The sequence below is a fragment of the Cebus imitator genome, unplaced genomic scaffold, assembly GCF_001604975.1.
Source record: "Cebus imitator isolate Cc_AM_T3 unplaced genomic scaffold, Cebus_imitator-1.0 Scaffold72, whole genome shotgun sequence".
NCBI lineage: Eukaryota > Metazoa > Chordata > Mammalia > Primates > Cebidae > Cebus > Cebus imitator.
Window position 1 is genome coordinate 3,633,459 of NW_016107387.1, and position 26,730 is coordinate 3,660,188.

Consider the following 26,730-nt stretch of genomic DNA (forward strand, 5'->3'; position numbering starts at 1 on the left):
TTTTGTAGCTCAACAAAAAGATTCTAAAATCTGAAAAATTAAGAGCAAGGAGGAAGGACCTGCCTTATCAATAGTAATAAATGTTGCTAAGCCGTAATTTTTTTTTTTTAAGACAGAGCCTTTCTCTTGTTGCCCAGGCTGGAGTGCAATGGTGCAATTTTGGCTCACTGCAACCTCCGCCTCATGGTTTCAAGCGATTCTCCTGCCTCAGCCTCCCGAGTAGCTGGGGTCACAGGCGCCCGCCACCACGCCCAGCTAATTTTTGTATTTTTAGTAGAGATGGGGTTTCACCATATTGGCTAGGCTGGTCTCCAACTCCTGACCTCAGGTGATCCACCAGCCTTGGCCTCCCAAAGTGCTGGGATTTCAGGTGTGAGCCACCACACCTGGCCATAATGTTTTTTTTTTAAAGTGTAGTACTTACATAGCATTTAACAGAAAGATCCAGTTGGAAATAAAAGAATGGAAATAGATCCATATTACTAAAACTTTACTATGTAACAAAGATAATATACTGATCAAGATGATTAAAAATACTGGAACAATAATGAATGAAATGAAACAAGTTAGATTCTTAGTCTGTGTCCTTCCTTAAAATGAACATGAGTTTTACAATACCCACTGTCTCCTTCCCTTCTTTCTCTGAAGGTTCAGAATGAGCCTGTTTCTTGTAACCATGAAAGTCAGACTAAAGTAGTAGGGATGGTTTTTGTGAACATGGCAGCCAAGGCAGAAAGCATAAAGTAAGCCATTGCTAGGCTTGATGAAAAATAAGAGCTACTACCACCAATATATAAGCAATGTTTATAAATCCATAAGGAAATAAAAGATGAACACCCCAAGAAAAAGGGCAAAGGGCACAAACAGCTTCAGAAAAGAGGAATACAAATAGTTAACAATTTAATTCAAACTGTGGAATTTTTGTCTCTGTTTGACAAAGCACTAAAAGAATCATGTTACGCATTGAGGATGGTGGTGATATGGACTCTCCCATGGAAAGCAGTGGAATATGAAGTGTGGCATTCTTTCTGGATAGAATTTGTTGATATACAGCAAGCCAGCTATTCCATCTTTATGCATTTATTAACAGAGAGAAGCAGAGATATGCACAAGAATTTGTTCACTGCAGTATTTTTGTAATAACCACGGAAATAGTAAATGGAAAGCAACCTAGATGCCCAACTCTCGGGCATCCATAAGATATGCAGCTACAGCAGAGGCCGGGTACGGTGGCTCATGGCTGTAATCCCAGCACTTTGGGAGCTGAGGCAGGCGGATCACCTGAGGTCACGAGTTCGAGACCAGCCTGGCCAACATGGTGAAACCCCTCTCTACTAAAAATACGAAAAAAAAGAAAGAATGAGCTGGGTGTGGTGGTGTGTGCCTGTAGTCCTAGCTACTTAGGGAAGCTGAGGCAGGAGAATCACTTCAACCTGGGAGGTGGAGGTTGCAGTGAGCCGAGAGGGTGCCACTGCACTCCAGCCTGGGTGACAGAGGGAGACTCCGTCTCCAAATAAACAAACAAAAAAAACTACAGCAGATAAAACAGTGGCACATTCATAAGTGGAATGCCATAGGACCATTAAAATCAGCTGTTGATTAATATTTGATGATCTGAAAAGATATCAAATATGTACTTCGAGTGAAGAAGTAAGCTGTAAAAGTTTGATCCCATTTTTTGCAAAAGCACAAAAAATACCCAAATCTTAACAGAGTTAATAATGTGGTGTGTTTTTGGATGATTTTTATTTTCCAAACCTTCCTAAATGAACATATATTAACTTTATAGTAAGAAAGAGTCATTATTAACTGGGCACTGTGGCATGTGTTGATAATCCCAGCGACTCAGGAGGCTGAACTAGGAGGACTGCTTGAGTCCAGGAGTTCAAAACAAGTGTGGGCAACACAGTGAGACCCCCATTTCAAACAAACAAACCAAATGTAAATTTCACTTGGAGAAATTGAAAGTGAAAAAAAATATATCATTAGGAAAAATAGTCTAGTGCCAGTAAGATAGTTTATCCCTGAGTCAATTTCAATCGAGTCATTTGCTTCCTACCATAAAGCACTAAGTAGGATTATGAAGCTGTGGCCAGGCTCAAATGTTGTGTGCTGTGATCCACTAGTGATGCCTGCAGGGGTTGTGGGAAAAAGTAGTATCTCCTCTGATTTACTACTCTTCAGCCGTGAAACAGAAACGCTGGAGTTTATTGTTGCAGTGTGTGCTTGATTGCTTTTGGTTGAAGCCGAGGCATTTCAGGACTCAAGCCTATGAAGGAAGTGCTGTTGGTAACGTGCTGTCATAGACATTCACCCTGGAGAATGTCATACATGGGACTGATAACCCAGCCAACTCCCCCACTCCACCTTCAACATACATACACGCTTTGAGATAAAGACAGTGCTTCCATCCAAGTAAATTTCTCCTGTGCCTTAAATCACAGAATCAGAAGACAGCAGAGCTGAAGATGACTTTTATTTTATTTTTTATTTTTTGTAGAGACTGGGTTTCAACATCTTGGCTAGTTTTCTTGAACTCCTGACCTCGTGATCCGCCCACCTCGGCCTCCCAAAATGCTGGGATTACAGGCATAAGCCACCGCGCCCAGCTGAAGATGACTTTTTATTTTATTTTCTTTATTCCTTTTGAGACAGGGTCTCACTCTGTCACCCAGGCTGGAGTGCAGTGGTGCTATCATGGCTCACTACAACCTCAAATTCCCAGGCTCAAGTGACCCTCGCACCTCAGCATCCGGAGTAGCTGGGACTACAGGCACGCACCACCACAGTCAGCTAATTTTTTTGTTGTTTATTTTTTGTAGAGATCAAGTCTCGCTATGTTGCCAGGGCTGGCCTCAAATTCCTGGGCTCAGGTGATCCTCCCATCTCGGCCTCCCAAAGTTCTGCGATTACAGGCGTGAGCCACTGCACCCAGCCTGAAGAGGACTTAAGAGGTCATTTAGTTCAACTCCTCTTTTTTTTTTTTTGGTAAGAGGGAGGATATTGAGGCTCAACTATGTAAGAAATTTTAATTTGTATAGAGAAAAATTTTTTGTCCCATAATTTTAAATGATGCCGTTGGGACTCCCATCCCTGCGGGGCAGTAGGACATCCTATGCATGAGGTCTTCCCACAGCCCTGTTTCCCTGGGCAAACATTCCCCACTGAGTCATAGTTTCCCCATCAATCAAGTGGGGATAATTCCACCTGCTCTGCCTAACCCCTGGGATTGTTGAGAGGTTCAGAGGAGATAAGAAACAAATGGGGAAAATATCCGCAATATACAGAGTGATGACCAAAGTCTTTGCTATGTGAAAGTTCTCAAAATAGAAAAGCATTAATATCTTAGGAAAAGGGCAAAGGATATGCAGACTATTCACAGAACTACAAATGACCAGCAAGTGTGTACGATGAGGTTCAACCTCACTTGTAATAAAAGAAAAGCAAATTCACACATCAGAAAATTACTGATATAAACTCATCTATTTTCTTTTTGTTTGAAGTTTGTCGTATTATCTTTCTCCAAATACTTGTCGAAAAATCCTATAAGTAAGCACGGTTTCCTTCATAACTGTAATGCTATTTACACACAAGAAAATTAAAGAATTGCATGAGCATCATTTAATATCCAGTTTATATTCAAATTTCCTCAATTCGTCCCCCAAATGCCTCATCAGATTGTTCTTTATTCCCTTCCGTTGTTTCTTCTTTCTTTTCAATCTAGGACTGTCTCTTCTAAAAATACAAAAAATAGCTGGGCGGGATGGTGCGCGCCTGTAATTACTCAGGAGGCTGAGGCAGGAGAATCACTTGAACCTAGGAAGCCAGAGTTGCAGTGAGCCAAGATCATGCCACTGCGCTCCAGCCTGGGCAACAGAGTGAGACTCCATCTCAGAAAAAGAGAACTGCAAAGAAATTTGTTCATGTAGTATTACATTTTGTTCTATCTCTTCGCTCTCTTTCAACCTAAAATAGGCTCTAGATTTAAATAGAATGATAGGTAGAGATAGACAGACAGACAGACAGATAGACAGATAGATAGATAGAAAAGATTCATTTTGAAGTATGTAGGCAAGTATTTTGCAGAATGTCCCATGTTCTGGATTTGACTGATGATTTCTTCACTTTCCTTCATTTCCTGAAAAATGAAGTTGTGCCTAGAGGCTTAATTAGATTCAGATTAAACGATTCCTTCTTTCTTCCCTTTCTTTCCTTCCTTTCCTCCTTCTCTTCTCCCCTCTCTCTCTCTCTCTCTCTCTCCTTTCTCCACTTCCCCCCCCCCCCACCACCTCCAGGCTCAAGCGAGTCTCTTGCCTCACCCTTCCAAGTAGCTGGGACTACAAGCGCACACTGCCACACCCGGCTTTGATTTTCATTTTTTTGTAGAGATGGTGGCTCACCCTGTTACCCAGGCTGGTCTTGAAATCCTGGACTCAAGCGATTCACCCGCCTCAACCTCCCAAAGTGCTAGGATTACAGGCATGAGCCACCATGCCCAGCCTAAACAATGTCATAAAGGATTGAGCAGCTCAGATTGCATCCTACTAAGGTGTCAGGCTGTCCTCTTCTCAGCGGTGCTGCTTCATCACCTGCTTAAGGCGGTGAATATCCTTTCCCCAAGACCCTTCACCCAGTGGTCTTAGCATCTACTGTTGATCCTTGCCTGGATGGGTTTTTATATTGAGGATGACAAAATACTAATTTTTCTAATTTTATCAATCTATGTTTATTAGTCACATTCTTCTGTAAAAAAAAGAACTTTCCTTCCTCACTACTCCCATTCCCCCACCCCATCTCACCTTAGGATGCACAGGTTATTCTCTTAATGTGCTGATAATCAAATACAGTCATTATGTTTTCAGATACCTGAAATGATCCATACTAATCAGTGTTTTCTTTACCATACATTCACGAAAGTTAAAATCAAGGTTCTAGCCCCAGAAAAAGAAAGTGTTGGTACTTTTATTGGGACTGCATTAAATTTATGTATTAGCTTGGCGGTAGTTGACATCTGATGGTGAATCACCCTATCCACAGCAAGGAACGTCTATTTTTGTGTCCGCAGCATTTTAAAGTTTTGCACGTCTTGTTAAGTTTATTCCTAAGGATTTTATCCTATCTGTTGCTATAGTCTTTTCTTCCAGAAGGGGTCATATGTCCCAGTTGTTTATACAAAGCTTTATTCTTTTTAATGGCTCCTCAGGTGATTCTAACGGATAGCCAGGTTTGAAATCACTCCTTTCAATGAAAATTCAGTGTTAACTTAAAGGTTATGGGCTGAGTGCAGTGGCTTTCCCCTGTCATCCCAGCACTTTGAGAGGCTGAGGCGGGCGGATCACTGGAGGTCAGGAGTTCTAGACCAGCCTGGCCAACATGGTGAAGTTCTATCTCTACTGAAAATACAAAAACTACCTGGGCGTGGTGGTGAGTGCCTGTAATCGCAGCTACTTAGGAGGCTGAGGCAGGAGAATCACTTGAACCCAGGAGGCAGAGGCTCCAGTGAGCCGAGATCATGCCACTGCACCTTAGCCTGGGAGACAGAGTAAGACTCTGTCTCAAAAATAAAAACAATTAAAATTAAATAACTAAAGGGAGACGACCAGGCCGTCTCCATCTGTATCTCCCTGGAAATACCGGGTACTGTGTCTGGCACATAAAATGTCCAATAAAAAATGGCTTACATTTTAATCAACCCCTCCCCTGCAAATTGGCCACCTTTCTTCCAGATTCTCTATTATCATGGTCCCAGTTGCTCCCGATTTCATCCCTTTGGTAACCTCACAGTGATCTTTGATCTTTCCCTTCCATGCCTGATATATAGCTGGGAGACTAATGTATCTGCTTCCTTGTCTATGGCATCATTCGGGTTCATCCATTACCTTTAATTCCTGTCTCCAAATCCCCTGGCACAGTCCTGGGCCATGCCTGCTTCCATTTTTTCCCTTGGAATCTGTCTTCACCTGTTCTGCTCAAATCATTCTTTTCTGCTTCAATCATGTTGCTCTGTGCTCCCTACCACAAGGGTCCCATCAATCAACTGAGTTCAATGCAGCCTGCGACGGTGGCCGCCACCTGCCCCACCACAGATATGAGGTCATCTACTCTTTGCCAGCCAAGTGTCTTGGACCTGACTCGCTCTCTCGTCTTGAGTCCTCTCCTTAGGTTTCCCCGTGGCGTCTGTGGAATCAGCTCCTTACTTGCTCACCTTTCAGCACCAGCTCTCCCTGTCACTTACAGATTGAGGTTTGACATTTTCAGGAAATTTACTCTGATTAACTTTACAAACTTTCCAGCTCATGTCATGATTCCTGAACCGTCCATCCCCTAATCTCTTCTCATATATTAATAGTTACAGAGGTGGTTCACTGCAGGGTTCTGACATCAAACTGGACTCCATTATAATCCTGGCCAGTCACTCACTAGCTACATACCCCCAGCAAGTTTCTCTACCTGTCTTGTGCCTTTCTTTCCTCTTCTGGGATATGTTGCTAATCATAGTGCCTCCTTCACAGAGTTTACATGAACTTTAGATGAACTCATGCTCACAATATCTTTAGCAGCACAGAGAAGAAAACGTGCTAGCAATTTCTACTCCTGCATTGACAGTGAGTACTTATAAGATGCTACATAACCTTCTTGAAAGCAGGTATAATAATTTTTATTTTATTTGCATGGTGAGAAGCATTTTCATACTAGACCTTTTTTTAAAGTGTTAATTTTTGGAATAGGTAACACATATACCAAGCACATAATTCAAAAGTTACAAAAAGGTAAATAGTAAAAAGCCAAAAGACCTGTAATCCCAGCACCCTGGGAGGCTGAGGTGGGTGGATCACAAGGTCAGGAGATCATGATCATCCTGGCCAACATGGTGAAATTCTGTCTCTACTAGAATACAAAAAAAAAATTAGCCGGGCTTGGTGCCACGCACCTGTAATTCCAGCTACTCGGGAGGCTGAGGCAGGGAAATCGCTTGAACTGGGAGGTGGAGGTTGCAGTGAGCTGAGATCGCACCACTGCACTCCAGCCTGGCAACAGAGCAAGACTCCATTTCAAAACAAAAAAAGGCAAAAGAAAGTCTCCCTCCTGCCCTATGTCCCCTCAGTCACCCATTTCTCCTCCCAGAGGAAAGGACCCTTCTGAGAAATAGTCAATGTCTGATGTCTGTCAACTTGGCTTTTGCTGTATCACTGCTTTCCAGGAGGCTTTGTTTCCTGGGTCCTCTGTGAGCTTTCCCACTTCTGCCTTTATCCCTCCTGTCCCCTTGCTGAGGATGCCTTCCTGTGGCCTTGACTTCTCAAACACTCTTCCTACAAGAATGCCTCTTCACAGAGAGCCCTTGCATTCCTTCCCTGGGGCTACCTTGTCCCGTGAGACATTATTTCTCCCTCATTTGAACGCCATCGGCTTGTGTGCCTTTTTGATCCACTCAACAACACCTTTGATCTTGTACCACAGTTCATTTGGAGGAATGCGTCCTCCTCTTCTCACCCTTAGACACGAACACCTTCTCTAAGGGACCAGGCCATCTCCATCTGTATCTCCCTGGAAGTGCTGGGTTCTGTGTCTGGCACATAAAATTTATGTCCAATAATGTTTATTTCATTTTATTTTGAGGCAGAGTCTCACTCTGTCACCCAGGCTGGCGTGCAGTGGCGTGATCTTGGCTCACTGCAACCTCTGCCTCCCAGGTTCAAGGGATTATCCTGCCTCAGCCTACCAAGTAGCTGGGATTACAGGCACCCACCACCACATCCAGCTAATTTTTGTATTTTTAGTAGAGACAAGGTTTCACCATGTTATCTAGGCTAGTCTTGAACTCCTAACCTCAGGTGATCCACCCACCTCAGCCTCCCAAAGTGCTGGGATTACAGGTGTAAGCCACTGCACCTAACCCCAATTATGTCTATCTTACTGAAAAATAAATAAATAAGATAGAAGGAATGATCCAGACTAAAACGAAAGAGTCATAACCACCAAGTATAACACCTTAAAGAAGATTGCAACTTTTTTTTTTTTGAGACAAAATTTCGCTCTTGTTGCCCAGGCTGGAGTGCAATGGTGTGATCTCGGCTCATTGCAACCTCCGCCTCCCAGGTTCAAGCAATTCTCCTGCCTCAGCCTCCTGAGTAGCTGGGATTACAGGCACCTGCCACCACGCCCAGCTAATTTTTGTATTTTTAGTAGAGATGGGGTTTCTCCATGTTGGTCAGGCTGGTCTCGAACTCCCGACCTCAGGTGATCTGCCCTCCTCGGCCTCCCAAAGTGTCGGGATTACAGGCATAAGCCACTGAGCCCAGCAAGATTCCATCTTTATTTAGGGGGTGGGGAGAACCCAGCTTTACCATTGTTGGAACAACTGGACAAATTTACATGCAGACTGCATAAGAGATGATATAGAATTATTGTTAATTTTATTTGGTAAAACAATGGCGTTTTGGAGACTGTCCTTTTTCTTTGGAGATACATACTAAATATTTAAGGGTGAAGTTGCATAATGTCTACTATTTATTCTCAAACGGCACAGCAAATTAAGACTTAGCTACAGAGAAAGAAAGGAGGGAGAGAGAGAGAAAGCAAATTGGCATAGCGTTGACAGTGGTCGCATTTAGATATGGATGTTCATTTATTATGCTTTGACCTTACTTATATGCTTGACATTTTTCATGATAGAAAGTTGAGGGACAGTCACAATGGCTCTTGCCTGTCACCCCAGCACTGTGGGAGGCCTAGGTGGGTGGATCCCTTGAGGACAGGAGTTTGAGGCCGGCATGACCAACATAGGAAAACCCTGTCTCTACTAAAATTACAAAAATTAGCCTGGCACGGTGGTGCCTGCCTGTAATCCCAGCCACTTTGAAAGCTGAGGCACAAGAATTGATTGAACCTGGGAGGCCGAGGTCGTAGTGAGCCAAGATCGCACCACTGCACTCCAGACTGAATGACAGAGCGAGACCCTGTCTCAAAAACAAAATAAACAAAAAAAGAAAGTTGGGGAAAGTGCATACAGTCGAATTGAACTAAAAGGAGAGAGTTATGGCTTTTCTCTGTTTGACTTTCTTCTTGGGCCTCTGGGCATTGGCTTAGGACCCCCACCCTTCACCTCAGGGCCAGGGAATGGTCTTGGCTCAAGATAACCAAGTTCCTCATTTCCAGTGACACCTAATCCCCATCAGAGCAGGGCATGGAGAAGGCACTTGATCCAGGAGCCATGTGCTCTCTAAGGCTGACTTCATGCTCTGGCAGAGAGCAGTCCTGGGTATGCTGCTGTGAGGCTCAGAACCTCAAGTGTCCATTCTCAGGACTGAACATCAAACAGTGGCGGTGGAGGAAAATAGCTGGGCAGGAAGTGACCGGGCGTTGGGAAGGAGAGGGCAGCTGCCTGACTCGTTGCCTGCTGAGCCGGCCTGCATTCTTGAGACACAATACATACCTTTTCCAGCCCATCAAGGGATAAATGCAGCTCTCTGCCTAGGCTGTGGGGATTATCCTGGGCTGTGTGATGGCTGAAAGAGCAAGAGCTCCTTCTGTTCCCAAAAGCCAGCTAATAATACACCAGTAAGTCATCTGTCCCCTGTTCATCAGAGGAGGAATTCCAAGAGACGATCCAGTTCACTCCTGAAGCTGCCTCTTGAAGCAGCAAGAGGTTCTCTTAAGATTTTTTCCTTTGGGTGGATTTTTTTTAAGATGGAGTCTCAGGCCGGGCACAGTGGCTCACACCTGTAATCCCAGCACTTTGGGAGGCTGAGGCAGACTGATCAACTGAGGTCGGGAGTTCAAGACCGGCCTGACTAACATGGTGAAACCCCTTCTCTACTAAAAACACAAAAATTAGCCAGGCACAGTGGTACATGCCTGTAGTCCTGGCCACTTGGGAAGGTGAGGCAGAATTGCTTGAACCCAGGAGGCGGAGGTTGCGGTAAGCCGAGATCTCGCCATTGTACTCCAGCCTGGACAACAAGAATGAAACTCCGTCTCAAAAAATAAAAAAAATAAAAAAGATGGAGTCTCATTCTGTTGCCCAGGCTAGAGTGCAGTGGCAAAATATTGGCTTACTGCAACATCTGCCTCCTGGGTTCAAGCAATTCTCCTGCCTCAGCCTCCCGAGTAGCTGGAATTACAGGCACTCACCACCACACTCAGCTAATTTTTTTTTTTTTTTTTTTCAGTAGAGAAAGCGTTTCACCATGTTAGCTAGGCTGGTCTCAAACTCTTGACCTGAAATGATCTGCCTGGCTCGGCCTCCCAAAGTGCTGAGATTACAGGTGTGAGCTACCACACCCAGCTGGATGGAATTTTTTTTAATATTACATATGTCTCTTTCTTCCTCCCCATCTCAATAAGACATAGTCAGTGTAATTTACTCAGGGTTCTCGTTAAGAAAACCAGTCACACTGTGCCGTAATGTCTTTGAGTAGAGAAGAAAACTTACACCTGGCAAACACCTGCAATGGACCAAACACAGTATGAGGCGTGGTGTGCCCAACGTTGGGGTATCCCGCTGAATGCACATAATGAGTCTGTGAGGCAGGTGTGTCACCCCCATTTTACAGAGGAGAAGACGAAGGCTCAGAGAAGCACACTGCCTGCCGTCACGTGGCATGAGAGCGGGCGAGCTGAGGTCCACACCCAGGCTCCATACTCCTCTGCACTGATCTGCCACTGCAGGGGTCCATGCAGTTCTTCCCTCTCCTAAACAGACATTTCCAAATGGCCAGACCTTGTGATTCCTGATACCCAGCTTTTCAACTGCTGCTCAGACTGTGATGAGTGCCGTCCCTCCCAGCCACCCTGGATTTCTCCTGAAGAGCTGACCTCCATCCCGGACGCAGGCCCTCTTCCCATAGCCTCCAGCAAGCTTCCTGTGGCTGCTGCCTTCAATTTCCTCATCTGAAAAGGAGAGCGCTCAGCCAAGGAGATCGTTCAGCTGGACGTTGTTTCTCCCTCATTCAAACGCCATCAGCATGTGTGCCTTTTTGATCCACTCATCGCCTTTGATCTGGTGCCACACAGCTCATCTGGGGGAATGCGTCCTCCTCACCCCTACAGATGAACACCTCCCTGAAGGCAGGGACCAGACCATCTCTAGGTGTATTTCCCTGGGGGTGCTGGGTTCTGTGCCTGACACATAAAAAGTGTCCAACGTTGTTTATATTACTGAAAAATGAGATAGGAGGAATGACCTAGAGTAAAAGAAACTGCCAAGACCTCACAGCTGAACACTCCAGGAATCTACAACATTTTCTCCTAGATTCACTTACATTTACTGAAGATGAAGAATTCTGATGAAGAGAAGGAAGGAACCATGGGTCAGCGTGGAAAGCCAGGCAAGAAGTCATCAGCATTCTAGAGCTTGTGTTCGGTACTAATGTGATATGGGTGCTCTCTTAAGGGAACTGGAAGAAATGTTGAACGGAGTATTTCTTTTTGAGATGGAGTCTCGCTCTTGTTGCCCAGGATGGAATGCAATGGTGCAATCTCGGCTCACTGCAACCTCTGCCTCCCGGGTTCAAGCCATTCTCCTGTCTCAGCCTCCTGAGCAACTGGGATTACAGGCACGCGCCACCCTGGTCAGCTAATTTTGTATTTTTTAGTAGAGACACGGTTTCTCCATGTTGTTCAGGCTGGTCTCGAACTCCCGACATCAGGTGATCTGCCCACCTGGGTCTCCCCGAGTGCTGGGATTACAGGCGTGAGCCCCCGCGCCCAGCCTTGGAATATTTCTTTTCTCTCTCCTGAGGTGGGAATGATGTGGTTATATAGATAGATGAGTAAATCGGTCACTGTAAAAGGGGAAAAGCAAAACTGCCCCATATTTCCTTTCCACACAGTTCCTCCTGACAATAGGTCTGGGTTTTGAAGTAGGAGCTGCAAGGACCCAACCCCACCCCCTGCCCCACCCATGGCCTGCCTTGCAAACGCCACTGCTGGAGATGTAGCCAGGACCGCTCGCACTGTCTCCTCACCCCACGGAGCTAGTTAACACCACTACTCCCCTCGGTGATATTGACCTCTCCGTGGCTGTCCTGACCAGGTCTCCCAAGGAGACAGCCTGCCAATCACACAGCAGCCTCAGCCAGTGCATCACTGGACCCACAGGGCAGAGCCCCAGGAGACCACTCCCTTCAGGACACGGATGGACGCTTTAGGAGTGACAGTTACCCTCTCCTTGGATGACGAGGGGCTCCAAGGATGGACATGTCAGTCTCACCTGGAGGAAGAGGGACAGTGGGCAGGGGCAACTCTCGGTGGCTGGTGGGCAGGCAAGGGGTGAGTGAGCGCTGCTCAGCTGACTCACTTGGTGGCCACTGGCTTTGCCTGGCATTCAAAGAACAGGCACTTCATAAACGTGCTACTTTGATGTGAAATCACCTCAGTTTTGTAAACGAGTCTGTAGTGTCCACGGGACTCACCATCTAGAATGCAAATCATTAAGGGTAAAGGCTGTGTCCTCTGTGTCTTCTAGAAGCGCTCTGTGTAGGGGTCAGAGCACAATGGGTGTTTCGGACATGTACCCTCACCCTGAGACCACAGCCCTGCCTCCCCAGTCCCACGCCCACCTCATGGAGTGGCCTCCACATCTGGGCTTGGTACCGCTGTGTGCGGGGCTGGGGATGTGTGCTTTCTATTCCCAGTTGGGGAACACTGACACACAGTTCTATTTAGAATAAACAGCCACAGGATGCCCACGCAGTCAGCCTCCCAAAGATTTGTCAAGAAAAAAAAAAAGTAGAAGGAGAATGGGCAAAAGCATCTGACATACTCTTCTCTTGAGGCTTTATTTTTCCACTCCTGATTTAGAAATGACCACATTTGTTAGACAGCCCCCCTTGTCCGCCCTTTCTCTGCAGGCCACCACCGTCCCCCCTACCCCATCCCAGCCAGCAGCTGGTCTTTCCTAATTGGTAATCCATCTTAATAGCCACGGGTCCTCGGGCAGCTGTCGCCGGGAACAGGAGCTGGCGGCATAGCTCCCTGTCACGAATGCACTCGCTGGTCCCGTTAGAGCTTAAGAAATAATTAAATTAATAATAGTACTGAGACAGAACATTGCATAGGAGAAAAGAAGAGGAAGGAGGAGAGTAGAAGGAGGAGAAGGGAAAAGAGGGGAAGGGGGAAGGGGAATTATTACTATTAATCATTATTATTCATTATTCCTGTCACAGGTTTTGCAATGACAACCCAAGGTTGTGACAAAATCTTGCTCAAAATTCCAAAAGGATTTCAACTTTTCATCCTCAGTCTTACTCATTTTTCCATGTGATGAGATTTCTAAGCAAGCTGCCTGACTTCAGTCCTCGGTCCACATGAGCTAGGGGCTTACACCGCGTTTAGGGTGTGATGACCACCTGAGAATGCAGGCTGCTGCCCGACCCCCTCAACTGACAGTGAGGCCATCCAATCACATCAGGTGAGGGAGTACCGGCCCCAAGTTCAGAGAAAGGCATCCCAAACTCCCGAAGTCCTGCAGTCAGAAAACGGTGATGGATCCTGCTCATTTCTAATTATACCCCTTTCCCTTGGCAACGACCAAAATACGGGTGGAAGAAGCTGGTTCTCGGCTTGTGGGGCTGCTCATCCTCTTTCCAAATATAGAGAAGGAATGAGCCATGGGGGTTAGCAACGGCCTATAAAAGCCCGGGGAGAGGCCAGCCCTCTGTGGCTCGCTCGTGGGTGGAGGTAAGTCACAGGCTCCTCTTCTCGGTCTCAGCTGCTTCGAGCACACCCACTTGGTGAGGACATCCACACCCTGTGCATGGTGCCCTGGCCCTGCCTGGCTTTGGTAAGGTGGTGCCTCATCCCTCTCTGAGTTTTCTTTTCTTTTTTTGAGATGGGGCCTCACTCTGTCGCTAGGCTGGAGTACAGTGTCGCGATCTCAGCTCACTGCAACCTCCACCTCCGGGGTTTGAGCGATTCTCCTGCCTAAGCCTCCCGAGTAGCTGGATCTACAGGCACATGCCACCATGCCTGGCTAATTTTTGTAATTTTAGTAGCGACGGGTTTTCACCATGTTGGCCAGGATGGTCTCGATCTCTTGATCTCGTGATCCGCCCACCTTGGCCTCCCAAAGTGCTGGGATTACAGGCGTGAGCCACCGCGCCCGGCCTCCTCTCTGAGTTTTCTTAGGATAAGCTCGGTGTAGACAGCAAGGTTTCCCTGTGCCCAAACACCCAGCACCCCCTGCCTCCAGCACCTTCCACAAGCAGGGGCCCTGCAGGTTCTCTTTCCCCACCCACTCTCCCTGTCCTCCTCTCCACGTGTCCTCTTTGGTGGGATCCTTTTGGATGCCCCTGGGCCCAGCTGCCATGGCTGACGTTCTCCCATTGTCTCTGTGACCCGGGAAGCGTTGACAGGACTGGGGGCCTCGCCCTGCCCTCACCATCTCCACCTGGGCTGTGCATTTGCCAGGTGTCTTGTTCTCTCAAGACCACCCTGGCTGTGGCCATTGTGTGTAGATTAATCTCAGAGATACTGCCTGCTCACAGACAAGGGGACCTGCCCCTGCCCTGGAACTGGAGGCTTTTAGCTGGGATGCCATCTCTGCTGTCCAATTCTAAACAGGAGGCAGGAAGACTGAAGCAGGCGCCATTGCAGGCTGGGAGAAACCAGATTCTGCACAGCTGAGGGTGTTTGCTCCCTGCATGGCTACCTATGGGTCATGTCCCATCTGCTCCTCCAGCCTGTGTTTTTGTTGTTGTTGTTTTGAGACGGAGTCTCGCTCTGTTGCCCGGGCTGGAATGCAGTAGCATGATCTCGGCTCACTGCAATCTCTGCCTCCCAAGTTCAAGCGTGTCTTCTGCCTCAGCCTCCCTAGTAACTGAGACTACAGGTGATCGCCACCATGCCAGGCTAATTTTTATATCTTTAGTAGAAACGGATCAGACCCCCTAGTGACTGAGACTACAGATGATCGCCACCATGCCAGGCTAATTTTTGTATTTTTAGCAGAGACGGGGTTTCACTGTATTGGCCAGGCTGGTCTCAAACTCCTGACCTCGTGATCTGCCTTCTTCGGCCTCCCAAAGTGCTGGGATTACAGGCATGAGTCACCATGCCTGGCCCCACTCTGACTTTAAATTATTAGTCCTTTATCCTTTTGAGTTAACTCATCAGAAGCCGATTCAACATGGAAGCAGCCACCCCAGGTGCCGCTGAGTTGGGTATGTGCCTATTCTTCCAGGTCTGGGACCTCCTGGCTGCTGCTGCTTTTGGCTCTCATCCTACAGGTGGGACTCTCAGGTGAGAAGCTGAGCCCTGTCCATTGGCTGTTGGAGGTCTCTAGGTGAAAACTTGCCAGTTCCTCCCTCTTCCCACCAGCCATAAAGCGACAGACAGAGGGACAGAGGAACTAGCACGTTTAGACAAAGACAGGTTCAGATGGGAGAGGAGGTGGCATTTGGGGGACTGTCAAACTCATGATGATGTTAGATGGTTTGCTTTTGTTCTTAGCAACCCAAGGAAGCAAAAAGCAGGTTCCCTGGTGAGAGGATGTAGCCACCTTGATTGAAAGGGTTCAAAAATTTCTATTTGCCATTAGCACACTCTCTTTATTTGTTTGTTTATTTATTTATTTGTGAGATGGAGTTTTGCTCTTGTTGCCCAGGCTGGAGTGCAGTGGTACAATCTTGACTTATTGCAATCCCCACCATCCTGGTAAACGATTCTCCTACCTCAGCCTCCCGAGTAGCTAGGAATACAGACACTTGCCATCATGCCCAGCTAATTTTTTGTATTTTTAGTAGAGACGAGGTTCCACCATGTTGGCCAGTCTGGTCTCGAACTCGTAACCTCAGGTGATCCACCCACCTTGGTCTCTCAAAGTGCTGGGATTACAGGCATGAGCATGAGCCACCCCCCTGGCCTGGTGTTTATTTTTAAACATTCTCTCAGCAACATCTGGGTTTCACAGAAGAGGAAAAGGAGGTCCCAAGAGGGGTGCTCGCTTCCAAGGTCCCTTCGCCAATTCAAGCCTCAGATGCTTGAGGAGCTTGGATTAAATAGCCTGTACGTCTGTCGCACAGAGTAGCCCTTCAGTAAACATGTGCCCATGTGATTTCCTAGCACTGAAGCTCTTTGGGTGCAGCTCCTCAAGGCATGAGGATAGCCTTGTTCCTGGGACCCTGATTTTGAAGGCTCCTGTGGCTGAAGCGGGGCAGAGCAGATGCTGAGACAGCCTGGAGCTGCCGGGCGCCCAGCAAGGGGGCAGCTGAGCTCACTGGGTGGGTTTGCTTTCCAGCTGACACCATGAGCAGTGACACTGAAATGGAAGTGTTTGGCATCGCCGCTCCTTTCCTCCGAAAGTCAGAAAAGGAGAGGATCGAGGCTCAGAACCAGCCCTTTGATGCCAAGACTTACTGCTTTGTGGTAGACTCAAAGGAAGAATATGCCAAGGGGAAAATCAAGAGTTCTCAGGATGGGAAGGTCACCGTGGAAACTGAGGACAACAGGGTAAGACTCTGCAGCCTCCACAGGCCGTTGGTCCTCCACCGGGTCCTTGTGGTTGCCTTGGGTATGCATCTGCCCAACCCCAGCCACCTCCAGATGTGGCTCCAGCACTGGAATGCCACCTACGACGTAGCCTGTAGCTTCCCAGGTGTCTTCAGAGAAAGCAGGGTGGATACCGGCCTCAGGTTTGCAGGTGGGAATAGAGGCTGGCTGTGGCTGATTAAAACAATTAGTTTTCAGGTATTTTTGTCCATGTTCACTGTAGGCCAGAGGCGCCCAGCTCCATGCGTCCCAAGGGTGTGGAGGTGGGAGTTCAACACTAATGAGAGCTGTTTTAGAACACCCTCCTTTGATAGCCTAGATTTCTCCCCAATTCTTCTAGCAATAGCCATCTAACTAAGGAAGTAAGGAAAACAGGTAAGGGATCCTAGGGGACCACAAGCTCAATGAAATAGCAGCTTCCTTGTATCATGAAGGTGATGGGCACTGCAGCCCAATACATTCTGGCCCAAGCCATTGTGGGAGTGCCGTGAGAAATTCTGGACCTCACTAGTTTCTAAAACCTAGACCAGGAGAATCTGGAAATGTCCCAAGAAGGAAGGAAGGAAGAGAGGAAGGGAGGAAGGGAGGAAGGGAGGGAAGGAGGGAGGAAGGGAGGAAAGGAGGGAAGGAGGGCGGGAGGGAGAGAGGGAGGGAGGGAAAAGAGGAAAAAGAAAATGCAAGAGATAGTAAATAGTATCATTGGGTTGGGCATAAAGGAAAAAGGCATTGAAAACAGCCCAGCAGTGCTACCAAGCATTGGCTCTCCCAGAAGGTGGCTCTCTGTGTATTTCAGATAAGGAGCTAAGAATGGGCTCCTAACGCATCAGGGAAGGCGGAAATTAGACACAGTGAATGATAATCTAAGATGAGCCTAAGAGGTCACCATAGACAGTGAGGGCCCCTTGGTGGGGATGGTTTGAATGAATTCCTGCTTGAAGGCAGGGAAAAGGCAGGTTTCCCATTCACACTGCCCAGAGGCAGAACCAGGAAAACTGATCCTTTCAGAAGAAGTCACAGAGAAAAAGGAGGTGAGGACAGGGCAGGGGAGAGGAAGACAAGCTCCCCACCCCCAGTGACTGAGGTCCTCTAGCCCCAGGAAGCCCGAGGGTGTGGGGGTTTCTCCTGTTGAGAGAAGTGGAGAGACACCTGTCTTTGCTCAGAACTGTCGTGGTGCCGTTTGCCTGGCTTATAACACTCTGACCCCTGAAAGGGCAGGAAAGGGGTGAGGGGGGCAGCTGGGGGGCCCTTTCATAAGCATGCTGGGCTGGGTGGTGAAGGCGGAAGATGTGGGCTGGGGACTAGACAGCTGCTTTCAGAGAGCTCGGAACGTTGGCAATCTGCGGGCACCAGCCTGGCGATCCAATGCCCCTCATTCTCTTTGGTCCCTGCCTCAGGACTGCAGGGGACATACGTGTTGTCTTCTCTAGTAGACAGCACAGAGCCAGCTGCTGGAGCTGGATTTTGGTCCAGGCAGTGTTACTGACAGCTGAAACTTTCCTGTGGCTCCCGGTCCCAGGCACCATCGCCCACAACCACCCACAGAGATCCTCTTTTCCCACTTCTGACATCCGTCTCTCACCTCAGGCACACTGGAGAGGAAAAAAGAAAGCCCTGAGTAACAGAGACAAACCCCATTCCCTCAGCACCTCCACAAGCCGCCCCAAAGCCTTTCCTCCTCTCGCTGCGAGCTGGGCTTGCTCTAGCACTCAGCGCTTCCCTCTGAGCTCGAGTGTCTCTTGGTCTCCTCGTGGGGGCAGCAGACAAGACGTGCAGAGAATCTTATGAAGCACCGTGACTCTTCCCTTTTAGACCCTGGTGGTCAAACCGGAGGATGTGTATGCCATGAACCCCCCCAAGTTCGACAGGATTGAGGACATGGCCATGCTGACGCACCTGAACGAGCCGGCTGTGCTGTACAACCTCAAGGACCGCTACACATCCTGGATGATCTATGTCCGCGAGGGCTTTCCCGGTGGTTTCCCCAGGGCATTTGACATGGGGGCGGGGGAGGGAGGCCGAGGTATGTGTGCAGGCCACGGGATTCTGGAAGATGAGTGCTTGCCTGGCTAATGAACAAAAGACAAACAGGAAAGAGAAAGAAGGCAAGAAAGCCAGAGGTGGATGGGGCTGGAGGAAGGAAGGCGGGGAGGAGGATCAGGAGCCAGAGAGCGGGCAACCTGGGGCCAGGCTTGGTCGTGGGGCGCTGTAACTTACCAACTATGGGAGGGTCGGTTACGTCCCTTTTTGAGTCTCAGTGCCTCATTATAAATAAAAATGGTAGCTTCTCCCCTTTAAAAGTTTATCCCAATGAAACATGAGGTAAGAATAAAGGCAAGGGGTTTCACATACCCATAGACACGCATATACACACGTATGTGTTTTTCCTCCCACAGACCTACTCGGGCCTCTTCTGTGTCACCGTCAACCCCTACAAGTGGCTGCCGGTGTATAACCCCGAGGTGGTGGAAGGCTACCGAGGCAAAAAGCGCCAGGAGGCCCCGCCCCACATCTTCTCCATCTCTGACAATGCCTATCAGTTCATGCTGACCGGTGAGTCTCCCGGCAGGAAGCATGTGGTGCTGGGGCAGGGGCTGCGTGGAGAGGCGCAGGGCAGCTGGCCCTGGGTCCCAGGCTGGTCCCCATCTGGTGTTTAGCACAGGGAAAGGAGGAGGGAGGAGCCAAAAGAGGCAGAAAGAGGCCGCATCATGTAGGGCCCTGCAGGCCAAGGTGATGAGTTTGGATTTAATGCAAGTGAGAATGTGCAAAACTGATGTTTTCATGGGTTAGAACCAAGACTGACCATTGTATATAGTTCACCCTAATACGGAGAGAAGCCACTGGCTGGTCCTGAGTAGAGACTTGACCTCTCTGAGTCTCAGTCTCGATAAGGAGGCTCTTGATGTTGACCAAAGGATACGGCTGGACAGGAGGAATCTGTGCTGGTGATCTGTCCCACACAAGGGGGGACTCTGTTAGGTAATAATGCATTGCATATTTTGAAATGGCTAAAGTAGTATATTTTAAATGTTTTCTCCACAAGAAAAAAGTATGTGAGGTGATGGATTTGTTACTTAACTTGATTTAATCATTCTGCCATATATATATATATATATATATATATACACACACATATATATATATATATAAAATCATCACACTGTACCATAAATATATACAATTATTATTTGTCAACTAAAAATAAAATGAAAAAGGCCAGGCGTGGTGACTCACGCCTGTAACCCCAGCACTTTGGGAGGCCAAGGCAGACAGATCACCTGAGGTCAGGAGTTCCAGACCAGCCTGACCAACATGGCGAAACCCTGTTTCTACTAAAAATACAAAAACCAGCCCAGAGTGGTGCTGCATGCCTGTCATCCCAGATACTTGGGAGGCTGAGGCAGGAGAATTGCTTGAACCCGGGAAGTGGAGGTTGCAGTAAGTCGAGATTGTGCCATTGCACTCCAGCCTGGGTGACAGAGCGAGACTCTGTCTCAAAAAAAATAAAATAAATAAAATAAAATAAACCGATGGAGGCTCTTCAGATTCCCACCTAAAGCTAAACAAAAAATTTAAAGGAAGAAGAACTGTGCAGTTTAACTCTGCTTGAGAGTGGAGTAGAATCGGGAGCCTTGTCTTCTAAGAAATCCCAGGATCTAGTCGACAATCTTTTTATATTGCACATCAACTATTTTATCTTTTCCTCTGGCAGATCGTGAAAACCAGTCCATTCTGATCACGTAAGTATCCCTGGCATAGAGTGGTTTCATAGCTGTGACCAAATATGCTACTGGCTCTATTCTGTTCATTAGAAAGTGTTTGGAGCAAAGACTATAATAAAAAGATCAATTTGGGGATGGGCAGGAAGGTCTGCATAAGGCCTCAGAAAAATGGAATGACCCATCCTTGGGTCAACTGAGCAAGTGGCTGTGGCATCTGTGCCCTGGGCTTCTGCCTTCTTGAGTGGTCTGTCACATTAGTTTGGTAGGTGTGTGTCAGAGGTGGCTCAGACCATGCCCAGGCCCCAGTATGACATCCTGGAAAGCCTGCTGATACTGACAGACTTCTTTCTTTCTCTCTCTTTTGATCACTCTGCACAGCGGAGAATCCGGGGCAGGAAAGACTGTGAACACCAAACGGGTCATCCAGTACTTTGCAACAATTGCAGCTACTGGGGACCTGGCCAAGAAGAAGGACTCCAAAATGAAGGTACGGAGGGGAGAGAAAGGCTTGCTTTGCTTCCACTTTTAACTGTTGTCTTAATCTCTGAATGAGGGAGCCAAACGTCCTCACATTCCTCCCTTTTCAGGGAAGGGAGAGCGGGCTGGGATTTACTGTCTTGAAGGACAGCTAGTCATCTTAGATGAGGAGTTGATCTTGTAGGACTTGATCCCAGGATTTCTTAGAAGACAAAGCTCTAAGGATAACTAATAAAGGTCAATCTGCAGACAGCTCAGAGAGCTTGTTTGTTTTTTTTTTTTTTTTTGAGATGGAGTCTCACTCTTGTCCCCCAGGCTGGAGTACAATGGCGCGATCTTGGCTCACTGCAACCTCTGCCTCCCGGGTTCAGGTGATTCTCCTCCCTCAGCCTCCCAAGTGGCTGGGATTACAGGTGCCCGCCACCATGCCTGGCTAATTTTTGTATTATTAGTAGAGACGGGGTTTCCCCATGTTGGCCAGGATGGTCTCGAACTCCTGACCTCAGGTGGTCTGCCTGCCTCAGACTCTCAAAGTGCTGGGATTACAGGCATGAGCCACCATGCCCAGCAGAGAGTGTGTTCTTTTATGGCAGAATCACATACACCAATGTGAGTGAATCACAGAATATCCTGGCCTTTGGAAACAAATATAGCAGTATGAAATGAATATGGACAACTGACTAGAGAATCAAGGGATCGAGGCGTTAGAGGAATGTTCAGTCAAGAGTCCCAACTGTAGCGCCAAATATAACAAAATGGCAAAAGTGTTTTGAGTAAGACATACTTCTGATTTGGTTGGTCCTCAGATTGGAAAAGTCAAGGAGGGTGGGGCTTTATTAGGGCAAGCCAGAGTCACAGAGTGGGTGAGCAGTTTTTACTGTCATTTTGTGGCTTACAAAAAAAATATATTTCCTCAGGCCGGGCATGGTGGCTCAGGCCTGTAATCCCAGCACATTGGGAGGCCGAGGCGGGCAGATCATCTGAGGTCGGGAGTTTGAGACTAGCCTGATCAACGTGGAGACGCCCCATCTCTACTAAAAATGCAAAATTAGCTGGGCATAGTGGTGCATGCCTGTAATCCCAGCTACTCGGGAGGCTGAGGCAGGAGAATCGCTTGAACCCGGGAGGCGGAGGGTGCGGTGAGCTGAGATTGCACCATTGCACTCCAGTCTGGGCAACAAAAGCAAAACTCTGTCTCAAAAAACAACAAACAAACAAAATGTTTCCTCATCCTCACTCAATTTCTTGCATTAGGGGACTCTGGAAGACCAAATCATCAGTGCCAACCCCCTGCTGGAGGCCTTCGGGAACGCCAAGACTGTGAGGAATGACAACTCCTCCCGTTTTGTGAGTCTGGGTTTGGTTACGAGGCGATTTGCTTTGTACCTCAAGAGGTCTGTCCTCAAAGAGTCACCAGGGGTGACAAGTGATGAGAAATGAAACAACTCAAGACCATTTCAGACAAAGAGAAATTCAGGCCAAGTTCATTGAACAGCGTGTGTGAGAGAGGAACTGGGAGCCAGGCTCACTTTAGGCAGGGTGGGCAGGGAAGGTCTCTCTGTGGGGCTGAGACGGCAGCATGAGAAGGAACCTGGCTTTAAACTACAAGGGCGGGGTGGGGGGGGCGGGGATAAAGAAAGAACAAGTTCATTCCCTGATGCGGGGAAGGGCCTGGCGCAGTCAGAGCGCCTACAGAGGGTCCGTGTGGCTGTAGGGAGGAAGGCAGGGGGCCCAGTCCCCTGAGATGAGGTGGAAGACAGAGAAAGAGATCTGGTCATGTGGGAGCTGTAGCCATGAGAAGAAGCTTGGATTCTATTCCGAGTATAACAGGAAGCTACTGAGGGATTCTGTAAGCCAGGGGGTGATAGGATTCGATTTACATGTTGAAACAATCACTCGAACTGCTTTGTTGACTAGATACATTGAGGTGGAGGAGGAGCATAGAATAAAAGGGATAAATAAAAGGAAATAGGCTGGGCTCAGTGGCTCACGCCTGTAATCCCAGCACTTTGGGAGGCCGAGGTGGGCAGATCACGAGGTCAACAGATCGAGACCATCCTGGCCCATGTGGTGAAACCCCGTCTCTACTAAAAATACAAAAATTAGTTGGCGTGGTGGTGGGCACCTGTAGTCTCAGCTACTTGGGAGGCTGAGGCAGGAGAATCACTTGAACCCCGGAGGTAGAGACTGCAGTGAGCTGAGATCACACCACTGCACTCTAGCCTGGTGACAGAGCAACACTCTGTCTCAATAAATAAATAAATAAATAAATACAATTTTAGAAAATAAGAAGAAACACTAAACTGGAAAGAGAAGAAGAGAGAAGAGGGAGGACATATATAATTTCAAACTGTAGGGGGAATGGGCTCCTGTTTACATTGCCCAGGAGACAAAGGGAACTATTGGGACATGGTAGAACCTGGTCTCCTCCTCAATCCGCCCCATACAGGGCAAGTTCATCCGAATCCACTTTGGAACCACGGGGAAGCTGGCCTCTGCAGATATTGAAACTTGTAAGTAGATCCACGGGGGTTAGATGGGGTCTCAGAGAGACTGGGAACAGTTTGAAAGAGAGTCCTGCGTTTGTGTTCTAGATCTGCTGGAAAAATCAAGAGTCACTTTCCAGCTGAAGGCTGAAAGAAGCTACCATATCTTCTACCAGATTCTTTCTAACAAGAAGCCTGAGCTCATAGGTGAGGCAGTCACCAATGGGGATGGCCTTTTAGGCAGTTTGACTCTGGTCACTGGACTGAGAAGAGTTGTATCTACATATGGTGACTCCACAGTCAATAGAAAAAAGTTTTATTATTTACTTTGAGATAGGGTTTCACTCTGTTGCCCAGGCTGGAGTGCAGCAGCACAATCACAGCTCATTTGCAACTTTGACCTTGCCAGGTTCAAGCAATCCTTCAGCCGTAGCCTCCTGAATGGCTGGGACTACAAGGCGCATGCCCCCACACCCAGCTGCTACCTTTTGTGTTTTTTGTAGAGATGAGGTTTCACCATGTTGCCCAGGCTGGTCTTGAACTCCTGGGCTCAAGCAATTTGCCTGGCTTGGCCTCCGAAAGTACTGGGATTACCAGCGTGAGCCACTGCACCTGGCCAGGAGAAGTTTATTTTAGAAATGGGATGTGACTATCTTGGCAGTGACATGCCAATTAGAAAAACCTGATCAAATGGAGGGTAACAAGCTCTGGTTTATAAAATCCTTCTGAGCAACTGAACAGCTAACTGTCCTTTGGCGCCCCCTTCTGTTCTGGCACAGAAACAACTTATGGCTGAACTTGATACCAAAGCAAACAGCCAAGCCCGTGGACGCACTACACGCTGCCCCTTGTCAGCCCCTCACAGAGGTCTCCATGCACACTGCTTTCTTTGCTCTTTGGCTGTGTTTGCTCAGCCTTCTGGTCTCCAGCTTGGAAACAGGCTGCAGCCTTTCAACAGATTTTAGAAAAAGGCTATGATTATACCAAACGACCTGGGTGGGCCCTTGTCCTGACTCACATTCAGCCAGTTTTCCCTATTAACTTCTCCCAGCTGACACTGATAATGCACCAATAGCATGTAAGGAAAGGGAATTTAAAGGTTCTCTCCAGGGTCCTTCAGCTCCATTGTGTGGGCAACTGAAAAGTCTTCCCTGGACTATATTTTTCATGACAGCCCGAGTATTGTAGAGCTATCTAAAATATTTTTCTTTTTTTTTTTTTTTTGATGGAATCTCGCTCTGTCGCCCAGGCTAGAGTGCAGTGGTGCGAACTCAGCTCACTGCAGCCTCTGCCTCCTGGGTGCAAGCGATTCTGCTGCCTCAGCCTCCCAAGTATCTGGGACTACGGTCACCCACCACCATGCCCAGCTAATCTTTGTATTTTTACTAGAGACGGGGTTTCACCGTGTTGGCCAGGATGGTCTTGATCTCTCGACCTCGTGATCCGCCTGCCTTGGCCTCCCAAAGTGCTGGGATTACAGGAGCGAGCCACCGTGCCCGGCCTGTCTAAAAGTTTTTTAATTCTAAGTTCAACTTGGGCTCCAGTGGTAAAAGTTCCAGCCCAGGGTGCAGGAACTCAGGTCCATTGGGTGGGTTTTTTTCTTTGCATCTGCATGACCTCCTGGAACTACTTGTTATTTCAGAGCTGCTGCTTATTACGACCAACCCCTACGACTACCCATTCATCAGCCAGGGGGAGATCCTGGTGGCCAGCATAGATGACTCGGAGGAGCTGCTGGCTACGGACGTAGGTGGAACCAACAGAAGGGGTGGGTGGGTGTTCCTCCTCCATCACCAGGGCCAACTGACTGATGTGCTGCCCTTTCCATGCCAGAGCGCCATTGATATCCTGGGCTTCACCCCAGAAGAGAAATCTGGGCTCTACAAGCTGACAGGAGCCGTGATGCACTATGGGAACATGAAGTTCAAGCAGAAGCAGCGAGAGGAGCAGGCGGAGCCGGACGGCACAGAAGGTACAAAATCAGTGCAGCAGGCCACAAGCCAGAGTGGGTGGCGGATCCGCTGAGGTCACTCAGTGCCGCTTTGTAAAGCAGTTAATCCACTCAGGCACAGTGGTTCACACCTGTAATCCCAGCACTTTGGGAGGCTGAAGGAGCCAGATCACTTGAGGTCAGGAGTTCGAGACCAGCATGGCCAACATGGTGAAACCCCATCTCTACTAAAGAAAAAAAATTAGCTGGACATGGTGGTGCATGCCTGTAATCCCAGCTACTCAGGAGGCTGAGGCATGAGAGTCAGACAGAATTTTGCTCTGTTGCCCAGGCTAGAATGCAGTGGCGTGATCTGGGCTCACTGCAACCTCCTTCGCCCGGGTTCAAGTGATTCTCCTCCTCAGCCTCCCGAATAGCTGGGATTACAGACACACACCACTACGCCTGGCTAACTTTTTTGTATTTTTAGCAGAGACGGGGTTTTACCATGTTGGCCAGGCTGGTCTCAAACTCCTGACCTCAAATGATTTGCCTGCTTCAGGCTCTCAAAGTGCTGGGATTACAGGTGGAAGCCATCGTGCCTGGCTGGCATGAGAGTTTCTTGAACCTAGGAGGTGGAGGTTGCAGTGAGCTGAGATCACGCCCCTGCACTCCAGCCTGGGCCACACAATGAGACTGTCTCCAAAAAAAACAAAAAACAAAACAAAACAAAACAAAGAAATTGAAAGCGATTAATCCTTCTTCCATCCAGAGAAGTGAATGACCCTTTCTGGCCTCAGACGCCCACAGCTATTGTTACCACTTGCTTTTTCTGAATCACTAAAGTGGTCTTATTTCAGATGCAGTGAAGGATGACCAGGGCTTTCTGAAGCCCAGCCCTGCCTTTTCATCAAGTCCTTCATATTCTCTAAGTCACTTAGCTTCCCTTGGCCATGTATATGCGGTTCAGCCACAGGGAACGCACAGCATACGGAGATGAACTTAGCCAAGCTTTGAAACGTCTGGATGATATTCCAAGCGGCTCTTCCCTGTTTCTGATTGCTGTCCTTGTTTTCTCACCAGTGGCTGACAAAACAGCCTATCTGATGGGCCTGAACTCCTCAGACCTCCTGAAAGCTTTGTGCTTTCCCAGAGTGAAAGTTGGGAATGAGTATGTTACTAAAGGTCAAACTGTGGATCAGGTAACTATTTCGAGGCCGGGAAAGGGTGCGGGGCCTTGCTGGCCACCACTGCCTTCATACCCATTAGCTGACCTTTCCCTGGATAGGTTCATCACGCCGTGAACGCTCTTTCAAAATCAGTCTATGAAAAGCTGTTCTTGTGGATGGTCACTCGCATCAACCAGCAACTGGACACGAAGCTGCCAAGACAGCACTTCATTGGTGTTTTGGACATCGCAGGCTTTGAAATCTTTGAGGTTCGTGTTACTTCCATTCACATCTTCATATGGCTTCATATGAGGGAAAACTGGTTTTCATGATCCTCAAGGGAAGATCGCAAGGTGGCTTTTTTCGTATAGGAAACTAGATGGAGAGTGGATGGAATAGAAGAGCAGTACTTTTTGGAAGGGTTTGTATTAGTTCTGTTTTTTTTTTTTTTTTTTTTTTTT

At 47.9% G+C, this 26,730-nt stretch overlaps 1 protein-coding gene across 1 annotated transcript in view; it reads left to right on the forward strand.

Annotated features, from left to right (window-relative positions):
* The first annotated feature begins 13,664 nt into the window (after positions 1-13,664).
* MYH3 (myosin heavy chain 3) overlaps positions 13,665-26,730 on the forward strand; it is a 27,463-nt gene continuing 14,397 nt past the window's right edge. The window contains exons 1-14 of the mRNA XM_017531426.2: positions 13,665-13,680; positions 15,182-15,240; positions 16,238-16,449; positions 18,298-18,441; positions 18,882-19,038; positions 20,198-20,225; positions 20,586-20,694; positions 21,939-22,031; positions 23,134-23,197; positions 23,279-23,377; positions 24,813-24,916; positions 25,004-25,142; positions 26,184-26,302; positions 26,389-26,538. Of these exons, the coding sequence (XP_017386915.1) occupies positions 16,246-16,449; positions 18,298-18,441; positions 18,882-19,038; positions 20,198-20,225; positions 20,586-20,694; positions 21,939-22,031; positions 23,134-23,197; positions 23,279-23,377; positions 24,813-24,916; positions 25,004-25,142; positions 26,184-26,302; positions 26,389-26,538 (1,410 nt within the window). The 5' untranslated portion in view covers positions 13,665-13,680; positions 15,182-15,240; positions 16,238-16,245. The remainder of the gene's footprint in view (positions 13,681-15,181; positions 15,241-16,237; positions 16,450-18,297; positions 18,442-18,881; positions 19,039-20,197; positions 20,226-20,585; positions 20,695-21,938; positions 22,032-23,133; positions 23,198-23,278; positions 23,378-24,812; positions 24,917-25,003; positions 25,143-26,183; positions 26,303-26,388; positions 26,539-26,730) is intronic.